At 48.5% G+C, this 15,252-nt stretch overlaps 1 protein-coding gene across 3 annotated transcripts in view; it reads left to right on the top strand.

Annotated features, from left to right (window-relative positions):
- The window catches only part of Dap3 (death associated protein 3), a 37,733-nt gene extending 27,898 nt beyond the window's left edge, over positions 1–9,835 (top strand). For all 3 annotated transcript variants that reach the window (XM_051157498.1, XM_051157499.1, XM_051157497.1), the window contains exons 5-13: positions 1,419–1,527; positions 1,845–1,937; positions 2,938–3,068; positions 4,372–4,452; positions 4,523–4,681; positions 6,230–6,289; positions 6,907–6,996; positions 8,430–8,547; positions 9,583–9,835. In XM_051157498.1, the coding sequence (XP_051013455.1) occupies positions 1,419–1,527; positions 1,845–1,937; positions 2,938–3,068; positions 4,372–4,452; positions 4,523–4,681; positions 6,230–6,289; positions 6,907–6,996; positions 8,430–8,547; positions 9,583–9,668 (927 nt within the window). In that variant the 3' untranslated portion in view covers positions 9,669–9,835. The remainder of the gene's footprint in view (positions 1–1,418; positions 1,528–1,844; positions 1,938–2,937; positions 3,069–4,371; positions 4,453–4,522; positions 4,682–6,229; positions 6,290–6,906; positions 6,997–8,429; positions 8,548–9,582) is intronic.
- Positions 9,836–15,252: the final 5,417 nt, after the last annotated feature.

The raw sequence follows: 15,252 nt of genomic DNA, 5'->3' as shown, positions 1-15,252 counted from the left end.
CAAAATATGTGGCATCAGCAGTGCCTTGGATGGAGCTGAAGATGATACCATGGATAAAGATGGGGAAGAAAGTGGTGCAAGTGGTGCAAGTGACTGTCAGTAGCTGAGCTTCCTGAATTCTGGCACCAGTGATGATGAGTGTTTTTGGTTTCCAGAAAACTAGAAAAATGCTTGAGTCTTTAAGCCTTTCTTCCTGTTGAGATAACACTGTTTAATACTACTGTATTTTGTTATATTTTAATAAATATTTTATTATACTAGTACTAATTTGGTTCAGAATATTTTTCTTGTTTCACTGCTCAAAAAACTGGGTGCATCCTATGGTCAGATGCGTATTATGGTATGAAAAATACGGTAGTATGTCAGTTATCTTTTCTTCACTTGCAGCAAAAAAAATCCCTGAGGAAAGCAATTTCATGTTTTAATTTCAAATTTTTCAGGTTAGCTGGCTCCATTGCTCTGGTGACACATAGCGTCCTGGCAGAAGGGCATAGCAGTGAGGAAGCAAAGAAAGAAATATAGTTTTGGTTTTGGTTTTTGGTTTGTTTTGTTGTTTTTCCTTTGGTTTTTCAAGACAGGGTTTCTCTGTGTAGCCTTGGCTGTCCTGGACTCAATTTCTAGTCCAGGCTGGCGATCTACCTGCCTCTGCCTACCCGAGTGCTGGGATTACAGGTGTGCGCCACTATGCCTGTGCCAAGATAGACCCTTTTATGACATGCACTCAGTGGACCTAATTTCCTAATTAGGCCCCATCTTCGAATAATGCCATCAAATCACGAATCCATCATTGGTGCTTGGATAAATTCAGAGCCAAAGTCCCACCTCTGAATGATGAGCTGTGAACTGTCCTCAAGCACATGAGTTCTGGGGAGACAGTTCATCCTCAACCCATGCCATTCATCCAGTTCTTTCCCGCCATCCCATCTTCACTGAGGCTTCCTCCCACTGTCTTCTTGCTGATAAGATAGTCCTGCCCCCTTTGTTTTTATCTCATGTATGCTGTCCCGCCTGGGCTCGTCACGTCCTACTCCAGCAGTAGGGTTTGTGTGGGAAGGGAGAGTCTATAAAAGCAACAGCACTGGAGCTGAGGGCCAAGCTTACGAGCAGAGCGCATGCGTCCATTTGCCTGCTGTGCACAGAGCTCTACTTCTCATCCTGTCCTCACGAAATATAATACAAAGAAGCAGCATTGGGAGCAGTTTACCTGATATACAGCAGTGTGCCTCAGGTTTTAGCTAAGATACGTGGGTTGACCTTCAAATTCAGTACCAACCTTTCACTGAATACAGATGAGTTTGGAGCTCTGGTTTCCTGGGTCAGGCTTAGCATGCACGTGGTCAGAATGGCCCACCTTTCTCCTTCTCCTCCTCCTCTTCTTCCTCCTCCTCCTCCATCTCCTCTTCCTCCTGTCTGGTTAGGTGAAGACTTTCGGCGAAGCTTGTCTGATGGTAAGGAAGCCAGCTCTTGAGCTTCTGGGATACCTGAAAAATACCAATTTTGCTCATCCAGCCGTGCGGTATCTTCTCTGTATCCTTTCCAGCATGCTGGTCCTCTGAAGGCCGTACCCTCATTTGGGGAGAAGGGAACATTGATTGTGGTGCTGTTTGGTTTTTGGGTGGGTTTTCCGTTTGTTTGTTTGTTTGTTTGTTTGTGTTTTGAGACAAGGGCTTGTTATGTAACCCTGGCTGGCCTCAGCCTCATCCAGGTCTGCCCCCTCCCCGCCCCCTGCCGTGTGTCTCACCTCTCCTGAGTGCTGGGATTGGTGACTTGCACCACACCCAGCCAAGAAAGGCTGTTGACGGGAAATGTATTGCTTCTGACATTTTCTTTAACATAGGCTTTAGATGGGGAGAAGGGAACAGGAAAAACCCTCAGTCTTTGCCATGCCATTCATTTCTGTGCAAAACGTGACTGGCTGATTCTGCACATCCCAGATGGTAAGAGCATCCTGTCTGTCCTGTGTGTCAGGCCTCTTGCTGCTGGGCAGCACTGTGACTGCTCAAGAGGCAGTGGCCATGCTATCCTGTCCATGCTGGCTCTAAATTCTTGAGCTAAAATAACCCACACCACTCGCCTCAGCCTCCCAAGGCTGCACCACAGACACAGAGTGTTTTTGCTTTTGTTCTTCTGTCAGTCACTATGAGCCTTAGCACTCCATGGCTCTTTAGAGTTGTTCGGTGTAGCCTCAACTGTCAGTCACTATGAGCCTTAGCACTCCATGGCTCTTTAGGGTTGTTCGGTGTAGGCTCAAATCCTCATACTTTGCAAATATCCTCTTTTGTTCAGAGTTTAAATATCTACATTTTCTACTTTTCCTTTAAAAATTGGCAGGAGGCAGAAAGACTTGATGTCTTCTGTACTGATTATAACGTAATGTTCAGTGTAAAAGCAAGAACATAGAGGCCCAGTGCCCGGTGCCTCCACACACGAGAAACCGTGTTGCTCTATTTTTTAATGTTTCTCATAATTTAAGAAGTCATTCGTGGTGCTGGAGAGACGGCTCAGCAGTTAAGAGCAAGACCACTGGCAGCTCTTGCAGAGAACCCAGGTGCAGTTGGCAGCACCGTGGCAGCTCACAGTGTCAGTAACTCCAGGGCCTGGGGACCCAACACTTCTGACCTCTGCAGTCAAAACACCCATAGTACAAAGTGAAAGAAATCAAGTCTTAGGGCTGGAGAGATGGCTCAGAGGTTAAGAGCACTCACTGGCTGCTCTTGCAGAGGTCCTGCGTTCAGTTCCCAGCAACCACATGGTGGCTCCTGAGCATAGTCAGATCTGCTGCCCTCTTCTGGCCTACAGGTGTACAAGCAGGCAGAGCACTGTATATATAATAAATAAGTAAATCTTAAAAGAAATAAACCAAATCTTTACAAAAAAGCATATAGTGTTTCAAGTTACTAAAGTCAGCTCCTAAGTAGTTTTCTTTTGCATTTTTAGCTCACCTTTGGGTGAAAAACTGCCGGGAGCTTCTGCAGTCAGCTTACAACAAACAGCGCTTTGATCAACCCTTAGAGGCCTCTACCTGGCTGAAGAACTTCAAAATTACGAACGAGCATTTCCTGAGCCAGGTAACCGCACTCGGGAATTCACTGTTGGATGACCTTTGCACTGAGAAAGAATATGTCGTCTTTGTCCCTTGAGTAGTTGGCACACTGTAGAGAACTGGCATTGTAGTCAGTAACAGATAAGCCAGTTTGCAGCCCTTGAGTACTTTGTGCTCCACAGTGGGCTTACAACTTAAAATTCATTTGTTGTCGTCAGTGAGGTGGCCAGAATAAACTGTTCATTTAGTGGATAGAAAATAAAGTCTAAATTGATTTTTACTGTTTCTGAGATAAACCAGAAACATGAGAGTAAAATTATACATTCCAGTTTCATTTTGTTCAGTTTCATCGCCTATGTAGTTGGCTCTGAGCCTACTGTGCACCCCAGGCTGGCCTTGAACTTACAGCCTTTCTGCCTCAACCAGGAATGCACAGTGGCAGGGTTAGTGCCTTAGGCTTTAGCACTGCAATGAAAAAGGCTCACATAAGAGTTTAATAGCAGCATTGCTGGCACGACGGCGCAGCAGATGAAGGGGTTGTCACTGTACCTCGTGACCCGAGTTAGAAAGCAGGGACCCACATGATGGGCAGGGCTTGCACCATGGCTCACATGCACCCTCACATACATACATGCACACGCACTGTGACCCCCACACCTGCACCATGGCTCACACCCACCCTCACATACATACATGCACTGTGACCCCCACACTTATACCATGGCTCACACCCACCCTCACATACATACATGCACACGCACTGTGACCCCCACACTTGCACCATGGCTCACACCCACCCTCACATACATACATGCACTGTGACCCCCACATCTGCACCGTGGCTCACACATACCCACATATACATACATGCACATGTACATCCAAAAATAAACATTTTTGAAAACGTAAGTGCCAAGGCTTAGGTGCAGCTCAGTGGAAAAGGACTTGGCTAGTATGCTTTAGGCTCAGGATTTGATAGTGAGGGAGCACTGTAGGGTGGGTGGACAATGCCAATGTCCTGTTTGGACGGTTTTATTGGCCAGAGGGCCGTCGTTGGCCAGAGAGACATTGTTAACCCCAGCACTTAGAAGGCTGAGGCAGGTCACTCTCTTGAATTGCCCAGCAGCCCTGGCTAAAGTGTGAGACCCAGTCTCCGCCCCACCCCCCCCCCCACCAGCAAGCTCCAGGTAGAGGTTAGAAGTCTTTCATTTCTGCATTGCCCCACCTTATGACTCAGTCGACTCCTGTGGGCACCTTCCCGATTTGGAAAGACTTCAGCCTAAACAAGCAGCCTGCTTTGTTTTCTTATTTTGTTTGCTTTCTTTTAGATAAAGGTTCAAGACAAGTATGTTTGGAATAAGCGAGAGAGCACTGAGAAAGGCAGTCCTCTGGGAGAAGTTGTTGAACAGGTACAGCACACAGGGAAGCAGCAGCCTTCCCAGCCAGGAAGGCGGCATGTAACCCCGCCTCTCCCCACAGGGCATTACCCGAGCAAGGACGGCCACCGATGCTGTTGGCATCGTGCTGAAGGAGCTCAAGAGGCAGAGCTCCTCGGGGCTCTTCCGTCTCCTGGTGGCAGTGGACGGAGTCAACGCACTCTGGGGAAGGACCACACTGAAAAGACAGGACAGAACCCTGGTAGGAATATTTTGTTTTCTCTACTCTATCATGGGCAGAGGTCTGCACTTTCCTGTATGGGCCCCAGAGGATGGTTTTTCGCTCTGGGATTTGAACTAAGTGTGGAAGTGGAACAGTAGCCGAGTGGTCAGCTGACTGTTCCTGCTGAGGACACAGGTTCGGTTCCCAGCACCCAGAGGGCAGCTCACAACCATCTGTAACTCTAGTTCCAGGGCTCCGCCACTGGCTCATACATACATTCTGGAAAAACACTCATGCACATAAAAATAAACACATCTTTAAAAACAGCAAGGGCTGGAGAAATGGCTCAGAGGTTAAGAGCACTGTCTGTTCTTCCAAAGGTTTGAGTTCAATTCCCAGCAACCACATGGTAGCTCCTAACCATCTATAATGGGATCTGGTGCCCTCTTCTGGCATGAAGGTGTACATGCAGGCAGAATACTGTATAAAAAAATAAATAAATCTTCAAAAAACAACAACAACGACAAAAGGACAGTGAATAGTAACAAGCCAGCAGTGTGGTTCTAAGACACGGTTTCTCTGTGTAGCCTTGGCTGTCCTGGAACTCTGTAGACCAGGCTGGCCTCGAACTCACAGAGCTGCCTGCCTCTGCCCCTTAGTTGTTGGGATTACGGGTGTGCACCCCGCACCTGACTCAGGCTCCATCTCCAGGACTGCAAAAGCAGGGAAAGAGGTGCACAGTGAATTAGATTCAAAAGAAAGTGATCGGTCCTAGTTGGTTTTCTATTGCTGCGGTCAAACATTGTGGCCCAAAGCACCCTGTGGGGGAAAGTGACAGGTCCACATGACAGTCAGAAGGAAGTCAGGGCAGGAACCTGGGGACAGGGGCTGAAGCAGAGGACATGGAGGAGTGACACCCAGACCGTGGGTGGCACCACCGGCCCCAGGGGCTGCTCCTGTCTCACTGTATCCCCATCAAGCCCTGGTCACGAAGCCCACCGGCTTGCCTATGAGCCAGCCTGATGGCGCGTTCCCAGCTTGACGAAGTGCTGCCCAGCACATGGCATGCTCCATCATGCATGCAGACCAGGACAGCGTGCTGGGGAGAGCAGGCCGGTGGAGGCTCCAGGAGCTTTACTCTCCGCCTTGCTTCTAACTGCTGTGTTTTCAGAGGGAGGCTGTGACCTATGTAGAGGTCAGAAATACTGGGGGAGGAGGGTGCGCTTGGTACAGTTAACCACTCTCCTCCTCTGTGCCTCTTTTTCTCCTTTCTCCCTCCTTCTGTCTTATTCCACGGGAAGTATGTTTAGGAACTACGATTACAGCAGTTAAAAACTTTTTTAAAAAAATCTAATTATCGCCAGGCATGGTGGCACATGTTTTTAATCCTAACGCTCGGGAGGCAGAGGCAGGTGGCTCTGTGAGTTCGAGGCCAGCCTGGTCTACAAAGTGAGTCCAGGACAGCCAAGGCTACACAGAGAAACCCTGTCTCAAAAAAACAAAATCTAATTATCAATTCGGTTTTCTCAGGGGACAGCCAGAAAAGTCAAGTTGTAACCTCTTCCTTTTCTTGTTGACAACATGTAGATTGCCCCAGAGGAACTAGCCCTAGTCCACAACTTAAGGAAAATGGTGAAAAATGACTGGGTAAGTGCCGGGTGCTCGCACTCAGGGGAGGGAGGCGTGCCGGTCTCTCCTGCCCCCTCACCTGTTTCCTCGGACAGTTTATAGTTGTACAGGGCTCTTTTCCAGCAGAGCCTTCCCCCTACTGTCTATCTCTTTCTCTCCATCTCTGTCTTTGTCTTTCTCCTTTTTTGTTTAAGCTTTCATAATTTTTATTTGAAGCAGGGTCTTACTGTGTAGGCCTGGCTGTCCTGGTACGCACAGAGATCCACGCCCTGCTGCCAGGACTAAGGTGTGCACCACCAAGCCCAGCAAGACAGCAGACTTGAGCTCCTTCCGTAGCTCAGGCTGCCATAGCAAAGCACACTCCACCTCCACTCCCAGCCCCTCTGATGCCTTCATTCGCTTACTAGGATTGTAGGCCTTGCAGACAAAATTGAAAATAAAAAAACTTAAGATTTTGTCGTAAGTTATTGTCAGCGCCAGATCTAGAACCACTAACTGATTTGTTGCCAATTACTTAACGCTAAACCACACATGCCAGGAAACTGTTGTGAAAAACATCTGCATGTGATTATGTGGAATGTCTGTCATTTCCATCTTTTTAAAATTCAACTATTTTTCTTTTTCTTTTTTTCCAGCATGGAGGTGCAATCGTGTTGACTTTGAGCCAAACCGGGTCTCTCTTTAAGTCCCGAACAGCCTATTTGCCTCAAGAGCTGCTGGGAAAGGTCCCACCTGGAGCCCCCGTTCCCCTTAGAGTATCACGCTGTCTAGAGCAGCAGGTCTCAGCCTGTGCGTCCATAGCCGGCACCCTGTATGGCAGGTGTCTATGCTGTGGTTTGTAACAGCAGCAAAATTACAGCTTTCAAGTAGCAGCAAAAATAAGTTCATGCTTGGGGTCCCCACAACATGAGGAACTGTATTAAGGGGTTGCAGTGTCACAAAGGCCAAGATCTGCTCTAAGAGACTGTCTCTTTCTTATTTAATATTTCTGGGAGGGTTCACATGCCACAGCACGTGTGGAGGTCAGGGCAACCTGCAGGAAGTGGTTCTCCCTTCATACAATGTGGGTTCTGGGACTGGAACCCTCGACATCAGGCTTACTGGCTAGTGCCTTCACGTGCTGAGGCATCTCATCAGCCTTATGTCTCCTAATTTTTCTTTCTTTGGTTTTTTAAATTTTACTTTATGTCTATGAATGTTTTGTCTGAATACATACATGTCCTTACGGTTAGTTGTAAGCTACCATGTGGGTTCTGGGATTCAAACATGGGTATTCTCCAATAACAATGACTAAGCCGGCTCTCCAACCCCACTCCCGTGTCTCTTTTTAAACTGTTTTATTTTGCCATAATGTCACAAAAAATCCATATACTTGTACAGTTTTCACCTCATTTCCAGAAATGTCAGCTTTCGTGTTTGTTTCACCCCCTCACATACTTTTTAGAGTTGTGCTAATTAGAAACATTTGTCTTCTCCCCGATGGAGTTGCTTCTTTGTCGCACTGTGGATTTGTTTGGGGAGGTCTTATTATTACGCTCCTTCTGTGATCTGGGGAACTAAACTCCAGTTCTGTGCATGCCGGACCAGTCCTCTAGCTCTGAGCTGTATCCCCGGCCACAGTATGAATTTGTAAATTCCGAGGTCTCTCTGTGTAGCCCCGGCTGGCTTGGTACTGCCTGTGTAGATCAGGCAGACCCCAAAGTCACAGAAATCGCCCGCCTCTGCCTCCCGAGCGCTAGGATTATTGAGTCACCACACTCAGCTGACTCATAGAGTCTTAATTAAAACTTCTATTGCTTTTTTTTTTTTTTTTTTTTCTTGTTATTTTATGCTTTTAGTGGGTGTTTGATTTTTTTGTTTGTTTTGAGACTGGGGCTCACTACGTATTCCAGTCTAGTCATAAATTTTTGGTCTTCCATAGCAATGCCCAGACCCCACCTGCATTATCTTCCTTATAGAGTGCTTGTGGCAATATAAGCAGTCACTAGCCACTTGTGTATACGGTCCTGTGTGAGGCAGGAAGCTGAGAGTGGGGTAGACTGAGGTAGGAGCCCAGGAGTGGCTGTGGAGTAGAGCAGAGCGACTCTGTCCTCACTGTGCAGTCTCTGTGGATTTGTTCTCAGCTGACAGGTGGCTCTTTTGTCCTTTTTGTTTCCAGGAAGGGTTTGACGCCCTAGAGCCTTTTCTTCCCATCCTCATTTCCAACTATAATCCGAAGGAGTTTGAAAGTTCTTTTCAGTATTACTTAGAAAACAATTGGCTTCAGCATGAGAAAGGTGAGTCATGTCATCACCTGCCCCGCCTCTGCTCTCAGCGTCATCTGCTACGTCAGGGCCCAGGGCATTTTGTAGCCCTGTGACCTAGTACCCATAGCTTATGTGGGCGCACAGATGCAGATGGGTCCATCGTGGCCCCTTGGCTCCATTTCCTGAACGTGTGAGAAGGGACCAGGAGCAGAGAGGCCTGGAGACGGTATAGCCCATAAGAATATTCCCCTGGAGACAAGCTCCCTTCTGCCGAGCCGGAAACCTGCTCATTCTCAAGGCCTCCCAAAACAGCCACCAGCTGTGGCCCCGAGCGCTCAGCTTGACCTGAGGCATGCATGTTCTTCTCACACCAAGAGAATACAGAAATGTGATTGGAAGATGGCTACAGTTTAACTTAAAAAAGAAATTATATTTCTGCTTAAATTCTCACCTTGTCCAGAGCAAAGCACTGTTGCTAAAGAAGCAGTTTCCAGTCTAGTGACTGGGTAGCTGGCCCTGGCCTTGCCTGTAGCCACTCTTGCCAGGGCGTGCCCCCACTCCATGTGCTGCTAGTGAGGACTGCTCACTCGGAAGAGTCATACTGTGTGAAGGCTGGCCAACCCAGATCTCCACTGTGCCTGCCTCATGCTTTCCTTTTGTTTCTTGAGGCAGTGTCTCACTGTGTGCCCGTGCTTACCTCATACCCGGAGGCCACTGTCTGAGCCTCCTGAGCTGACAGCCAGCGCATACTCACACTTCTGTTTCAGAAGCTCTCAACTGTCACCAGCTTTGGTGGCGTGCATTGAGAGCATCTCAGCTGTCACCCTCTGGACAGGCAGTTTACTCTGGGCTACATGAGCCATTGGCACAAATACTAACTGGTTGAAGGTCCCTTGCCTAGCCTGTGCTGAGCCCTGGCTTTGAGCAGCAGCAGTGTGCTGAGCCGGAGGTGGGGGTAAGATCTCAGGGTTGGGACAGGGCATCTTGATCTGGAGTGGGTACACCTCTGACCACAGTTTGTAGCAGGAAGAAACTGCCACTTGTGTGTGCTTGGCTGTCTTTTAGCTTCGACAGAGGAAGGGCGGAAAGAGCTGAAGTTCCTGAGTAACTGCAATCCTGAGCAGCTAGAGCGGCTCTGCGCCTCGCTGTAAGCACGCACGCAGTACAGCATGCCTGGAAGACAAGTGCCACAGCCTGGCCTGCAGTGACGGACCTGTGACAGGAGGATGTCCCATTGTTCCTACAGATAACAGTTTTTTATTGAGGTTTTCACATTAAAGGTAGATTTGCCTCTGGGAGTTGTGTTGGATTTGCAATAAGGAAAGCCATCACACTGGCCAGGTTTCCAAGGCATTCTGTTTGTATCTGAAGAAACTCAAGTCTACAGAAACTGCTTGTTCCATCTTCTGGATATAACCAGTTCAGGTGACCAAGGTTCACAGCTGAGCCCCTCTCCCAGAGCAACTTCTAGACAGGCACTGTTTCACTTTTTTGGTTTTCGAGACAGGGTCTCTCTGTGTATCCTTTGGTGATCCTGGAGTCACTTTGTAGACCAGGCCGGCCTCGAACTCACAGCGATCCATCTCACTTCTTGTTTGTACGTTTCTTATTGATTCTGCAGAATGCCACTCAAGCTGTAGCTGAGTCCTGGCAGGTTGGTGTGGCCAGCCCCTTCCCACATATTCCTGAGACCTGAGCCCTCACTACAGCATACACACTGCAAAGTGAACTGACACTAGCGCAGATAGAAGTGTATCTGTGTGCACACCCTCAAAGAGCTAGAAATAGTGACTCAAATCAGAGTTTAAATTTTTTATTTTTACTGTGTGTACACACAAGGAGGGCAGAGGACAATTGTATAAAGTCAGTCCTCCCTCTGGCTTTGGGGAAAAAGCATTGTCAGGCTTGCAAGTTACATGGCAAATGCCATTACCCACTTTTGCCATCCCACTAGCCCCAGAAGAGTATTTAATCCTTACCACTCCCAGGATGCTGGCATGGCTTAAAGATTAAGGTTTTTTTGGTTTGTTTTCTTTTTTATTTAGGATTTTATTTTATTTTATTTTATTTATAGGTTTTCCAAGACAGGGTTTCTCTGTGTAACAGAGCCCTGGCTGTCCTGGACTCACTTTGTAGACCTGCCTGGACTTGAACTCACAGAGATCCTCCTGCGTCTACCTTTTGAGTGCTGGGATTAAAGGCTTCTGCTACCACACCCAGGCTTTTTAATTTCTTAGTGATTTTTTTTTTAATGTACATTTGATTTCTGCCTGCTTGTCTGTGTGTGTCAGGGTGTCAGAACCCTGAACCTGGAGTTACAGACAGTTGTGAGCCACCGTGTGGATGCTGGGGGTTGAACTCAGGGCCTTTAGAAGGACAGTCGGTGTTCCTAACCACTGAGCAATCGCTCCAGCCCCTTGTTTTCGTTTTTGAAACCAAACTGAGCAGAAGTTTGTATGTTAGCAAGATTATCTTAAACTCAGCATCCTCCTGCCTCCCCCTGAGAGCTGGAGTACAGGCACGGGAACCATGCCCACCGAAGTCCAGGACTCAGTTTCCAAATTCCCCACCTAGAGCCATTTGCTTTTCTTGTTTCACCTGGTCTAGTGGCATCAAAATGTTAAGCTTTCAGGGTGTCTGTGACTCCCACATGCCCAGCGGCAGCTGTGAGCCACTAGGCCAATCCCTTCCTGTCCTGGATGTTAAGATGCCTTTATCTCTAGGCTTCCATAGTGAGCCCTGACTGACAGCCCTGCTGCCGTCTATCATTAAGCCTTTCGGGTTTTTTGAAATACAATCTCATTCTGCAGTCCAGGCCAGCATTGACTCTCCAATCCTCCTGCCTCAGCCTCCTGAGTGTTGGTATTATCATGTGCCAGTGCACCCAGCCATGTTTCTGTCAGTCTGTTTGTTTTTTAAGTAAGTGCCCACAAATAACTCAAAATGTGAAAACAAAGGAAGTGGCACAGCGCACCCTGGAGGGCACTGGCCCAAGCTCTGACCCTCAGCATTGGAGAGTGCTCTGGTGACCACAGCACCTGTGAATATCCGATGCAGCCTGCCTTCATTGGGGGGGGGGGGGGGGGCGCAGCCACACCCTGAACCCACAGGCTGATCTGTCGCAAGCTTGGAACTTGGGAAGTGATATCCACTTTCCTTTGGGAAGCTCAGTGCATTGTAAGGCGCTCATTGGTACTGCTCAGTCCTACTGAAGAGTGGCCCTTTTGGGCATGGTAACACACACTTTAGTCCCAGCCCTTGGAAGGCAGAGGGAGGTAGATCTCCAGTTCAAGGCCAGCCTGGTCTAAGTGAGTTCCAGGGTAGCCAGGCTGGATAGACAGAGCTGTCTCAAACAGTGGCCTCACTATTCCATAAGCGACTAGACACAGAGCTTTCGGTTTGGAGAGGTTTATTTCAGCAGTGGGATGCCATGTGTGTGAAGCCAAAGGCTGCCAACCATCATCTTCCTAAGTCACTCTGCCGGTTTTTGAGGCAGGGTTTTGCTGAACCTGGATCTTACAGGTGCAGCCTGGCTACCTGGCTGGTGAGTTTTGTTAACAAGCTATGGTGCCTGGATTTTGATGTGAGTGCAAGGGATTGCAGCTAAGGCTCTCTTGCCAACACAGCGAGTGCTTTAGTATCAGCGGTAGGAGGCTGGAGAGATGGCTCAGAGAATGAGGGCACTGTTCTTCCAAAGGTCCTGGGTTCAATTCCCAGCATCCACATGTTAGCTTATAGCCATCTCAATTGAGATCTGGTGTCCTCTTGTGGCATGAAGATGCACATGCAGGCAGAACACTGTACATGATGAATAATTAAAGCTGTATCAGCTCTATTAGTAAAGGGTCTCTGGAGAAACCTAAATTTATTTAGGTATTTATCTGTATAGCTGGTCGTAGTGGTGCGTGCCTTTAACCCTAGCAATTGGGAGGCAGAGGCAGGTGAATCTCTGAGGTCAAGGCCAGCCTGGTCTACAGAGAGAGTTCCAAAGTAGCCATGGCTACACAGAGAAACCCTGTCTCAAAAAAAAAAGTCTATAAAAGAAGGATGTATTGGAGTCCCACGGCTGTGATCTGGATTGTTCAACAACAACTGTCTCCTGGTAGCTGTTGCGCACAGTTGGTCCTCAGTCTGCACCGGCTCTAATAGCAGTAAAGGGATCTTCAGCAGCAGACTTTGTCAGAGAAAGCGAGGTCAAGCAGGCAAAAATCAGAAGCGTCTGTGGGCTGCCAGCAGGTGTGGCCCACCTTGCCTACCCCAGGTGATCTAATCAGGACAATCCTTCACAGGTGTGCCGCCTGCTTGGCTTTTAGTTGATACACTTGTCAAGCTGGTAACCAGGACTAGCCATGTCCTCAGCGTTTTCTTGTGGTCATGAGTGAGGTGATTTGTCGTCCTCCTCCCTTGTCCAGATGCTGCTTGTCCAGTGTCTCTGTCAGATGTGACCCTGAGGTCAGCTTGCAGCACCCTCCTGGATCCTTCCCCACGTCTCAGCACCTCTGGCTTGGCAGGTCCAGCGGGCCACACTGTTGAGCCTCCACAGACGTGGCTGTGCCTGTTGTTTCTCTGCCATCCTCCATAGATCTTGGTCACGGAACCAACACCAGCTCTGCCCTGGAGGTTCAAGGCAGAGCCACGCTGTGAAAGAAAGCCAGTTCTTACCTGCTTAGGCAGCCTGGTTGTCCACCCGTTCAAGGACTTTGAGCTTCCCAAGGACTTTTGAGACCGACTGCCAGGGCTCTGAAACTGGTTGACATCTTTTATGGTAACTCAAGGCGTCATATGGCCTCCCATACATGCTGACAGGAGAAAGGTGGTTTTGTTTTTGAGGAGTTTTTTCGTGGCGGTGGGGTGGGGGTTTGTTTTTTGGGGGGTTGGGTTTTTTGTTTTTTGGGGTTTTTTGTTTTGTTTGTTGGTTGGTTGTTAGTTGGTTGGTTGGTTTTTCGAGATAGGGTTTCTCTGTGTAGTCTTAGCTGTCCTAGACTAACTTTGTAGAGCAGGCTGGCCTTGAACTTGCAGTGATCCCGCCTGCCTCTGCCTCCCAAGTGCTGGGATTAAAGGCATGTGCCACTATGCCTGACTTGTGCCACTATGTTTTGTCTTATAAACATTTTTAATAGTTTTTTTTTTTTATATAAGATTTATTTTTATGTATACAGTGTTCTGCGTGCATGCACACCTGCCAGCCAGAAGAGGGCATCAGATCTCATTATAGGTGGTTGTGAGCCACTAAGTGCTCTTAAACTCTGAGCCATCTCTCCAGCCCTTGTTTTTCTTTTAACATATTTTTGGGTTGGTTGGTTGGTTGTTTTTTTGTTTTGTTTTGTTTTTTGTTTTGTTTTGTTTCTTTCTCTTTTTTTTTTTTTTTAGGCAAAGTTTCTCTGTATAGACCTGGCTGTCCTGGGCTCATTTTGTAGACCAGGCTGCTAATTAATGTAGTATTTTCATTTATTATTTGGGAATTTTACATCATGTACCTTGAATGCTCCCACCACCCAGTCTTTGCCCTCTCCCCATCCCACCACCCCCTACCCCAAAGAAAGGAAAAGAAAAAAGAGGTGTATTTTGTGTTGTTCAGGGTCAAGTGCCTAGTGCCCAGCCCACCAAGGGAAGCTGTGTCTGTCTCCGCCTGTCCCCCCTCCCCCTGCCAGAAGCCTTCAACTTTCGAGAGCTGCACCTGTGTCCCCATCACAGCTTTTTTGTTTTTGGGTTTTTGTTGTTTTTAGTTCTTGATGGCTTCCTCTCAAGGTTCTCCCTTTTTGTAGTAAGTGGGGTTTGGGTGGAGGTAGGGTTGTCACTGAAGCCTTCTATGGTGCTCTTTCTCAACTGTGCATCTGTAGTCATCGATGCCACTGCCCTTCACAGTCAGCAGTGACACGGATCCTGGGCTTCCGCGTGGTTTCTGGCAACAGCAGACCACAACATCCACGTGAGCTCCAGCATCTTGCCCAGGACCTCCACCTGGTCTCCGGTTGGTAGTACAGCCCACAGTCTTCAGCATGGTCCTCTGCCAAAGCACAGGCCACGACCAGCAGGGTGTCCAGAAGCATGGACCACGGAGGTCTGATCCAGTAACTGGACGTCAGTGTTCAGTCCCAGGCGATCGTGAGGCTGGCAGCTTGTTGGGGGTGAGTTCATGAAAGCTCCAGTCTGCTGCACTCCAGCCTGCCCATCCTACCAGGTAATGACTTGTTCTTCCATCACCTCCAGCCTTCTCACCCCCGTCACAGCTGTCGCTTCTCCAGTCTTGCCACACACTTGACACTTAGCTCCTCAGTTTCCTGCCTCTCCATCACGTTTTCCGTCACCATAGTTGCATCAGAAGCTGCAGTGTGTCGCTCAGTATGCCCTTTTGCCCAAACAGCGTTACACAGATGTTGACTGCAGTGAGTCATTGGTCTGGGTTGAGGCGGTGACGCCATTAGACTCTCCTCACATAGACTGTTGTTGCCCCATAGATGAGGCAGATGTTGGTGGGGGGCAACGCAATGCCGTGCATCTGGGCCCCGGTACAGGCCCAGGTCAGCCAGGACCTCCAGCAGGCCCTCCCCCCACCTGCCCTGTGCTGCTGTGCAGTGGCCAGCAAAGGGCAGCAGGGCCCTGGTTTTGGTTTTTTTGAGCTAGAGTCTCATGTAACCCAGGCTAGGCTCGGATCCCATTCCTTCCTCTACCTCCCAAGTGCTGAAATGCAGGCATGAGCCACTTGTGCCTGTTTTAATGCCGACCCTTCATTTA

Source organism: Acomys russatus, chromosome 15 (assembly GCF_903995435.1).
Source record: "Acomys russatus chromosome 15, mAcoRus1.1, whole genome shotgun sequence".
Classification (NCBI taxonomy): domain Eukaryota; kingdom Metazoa; phylum Chordata; class Mammalia; order Rodentia; family Muridae; genus Acomys; species Acomys russatus.
The sequence above is the reverse complement of the archived record's forward strand: the minus strand, read 5'-3'. Positions and strand labels throughout refer to the sequence as shown.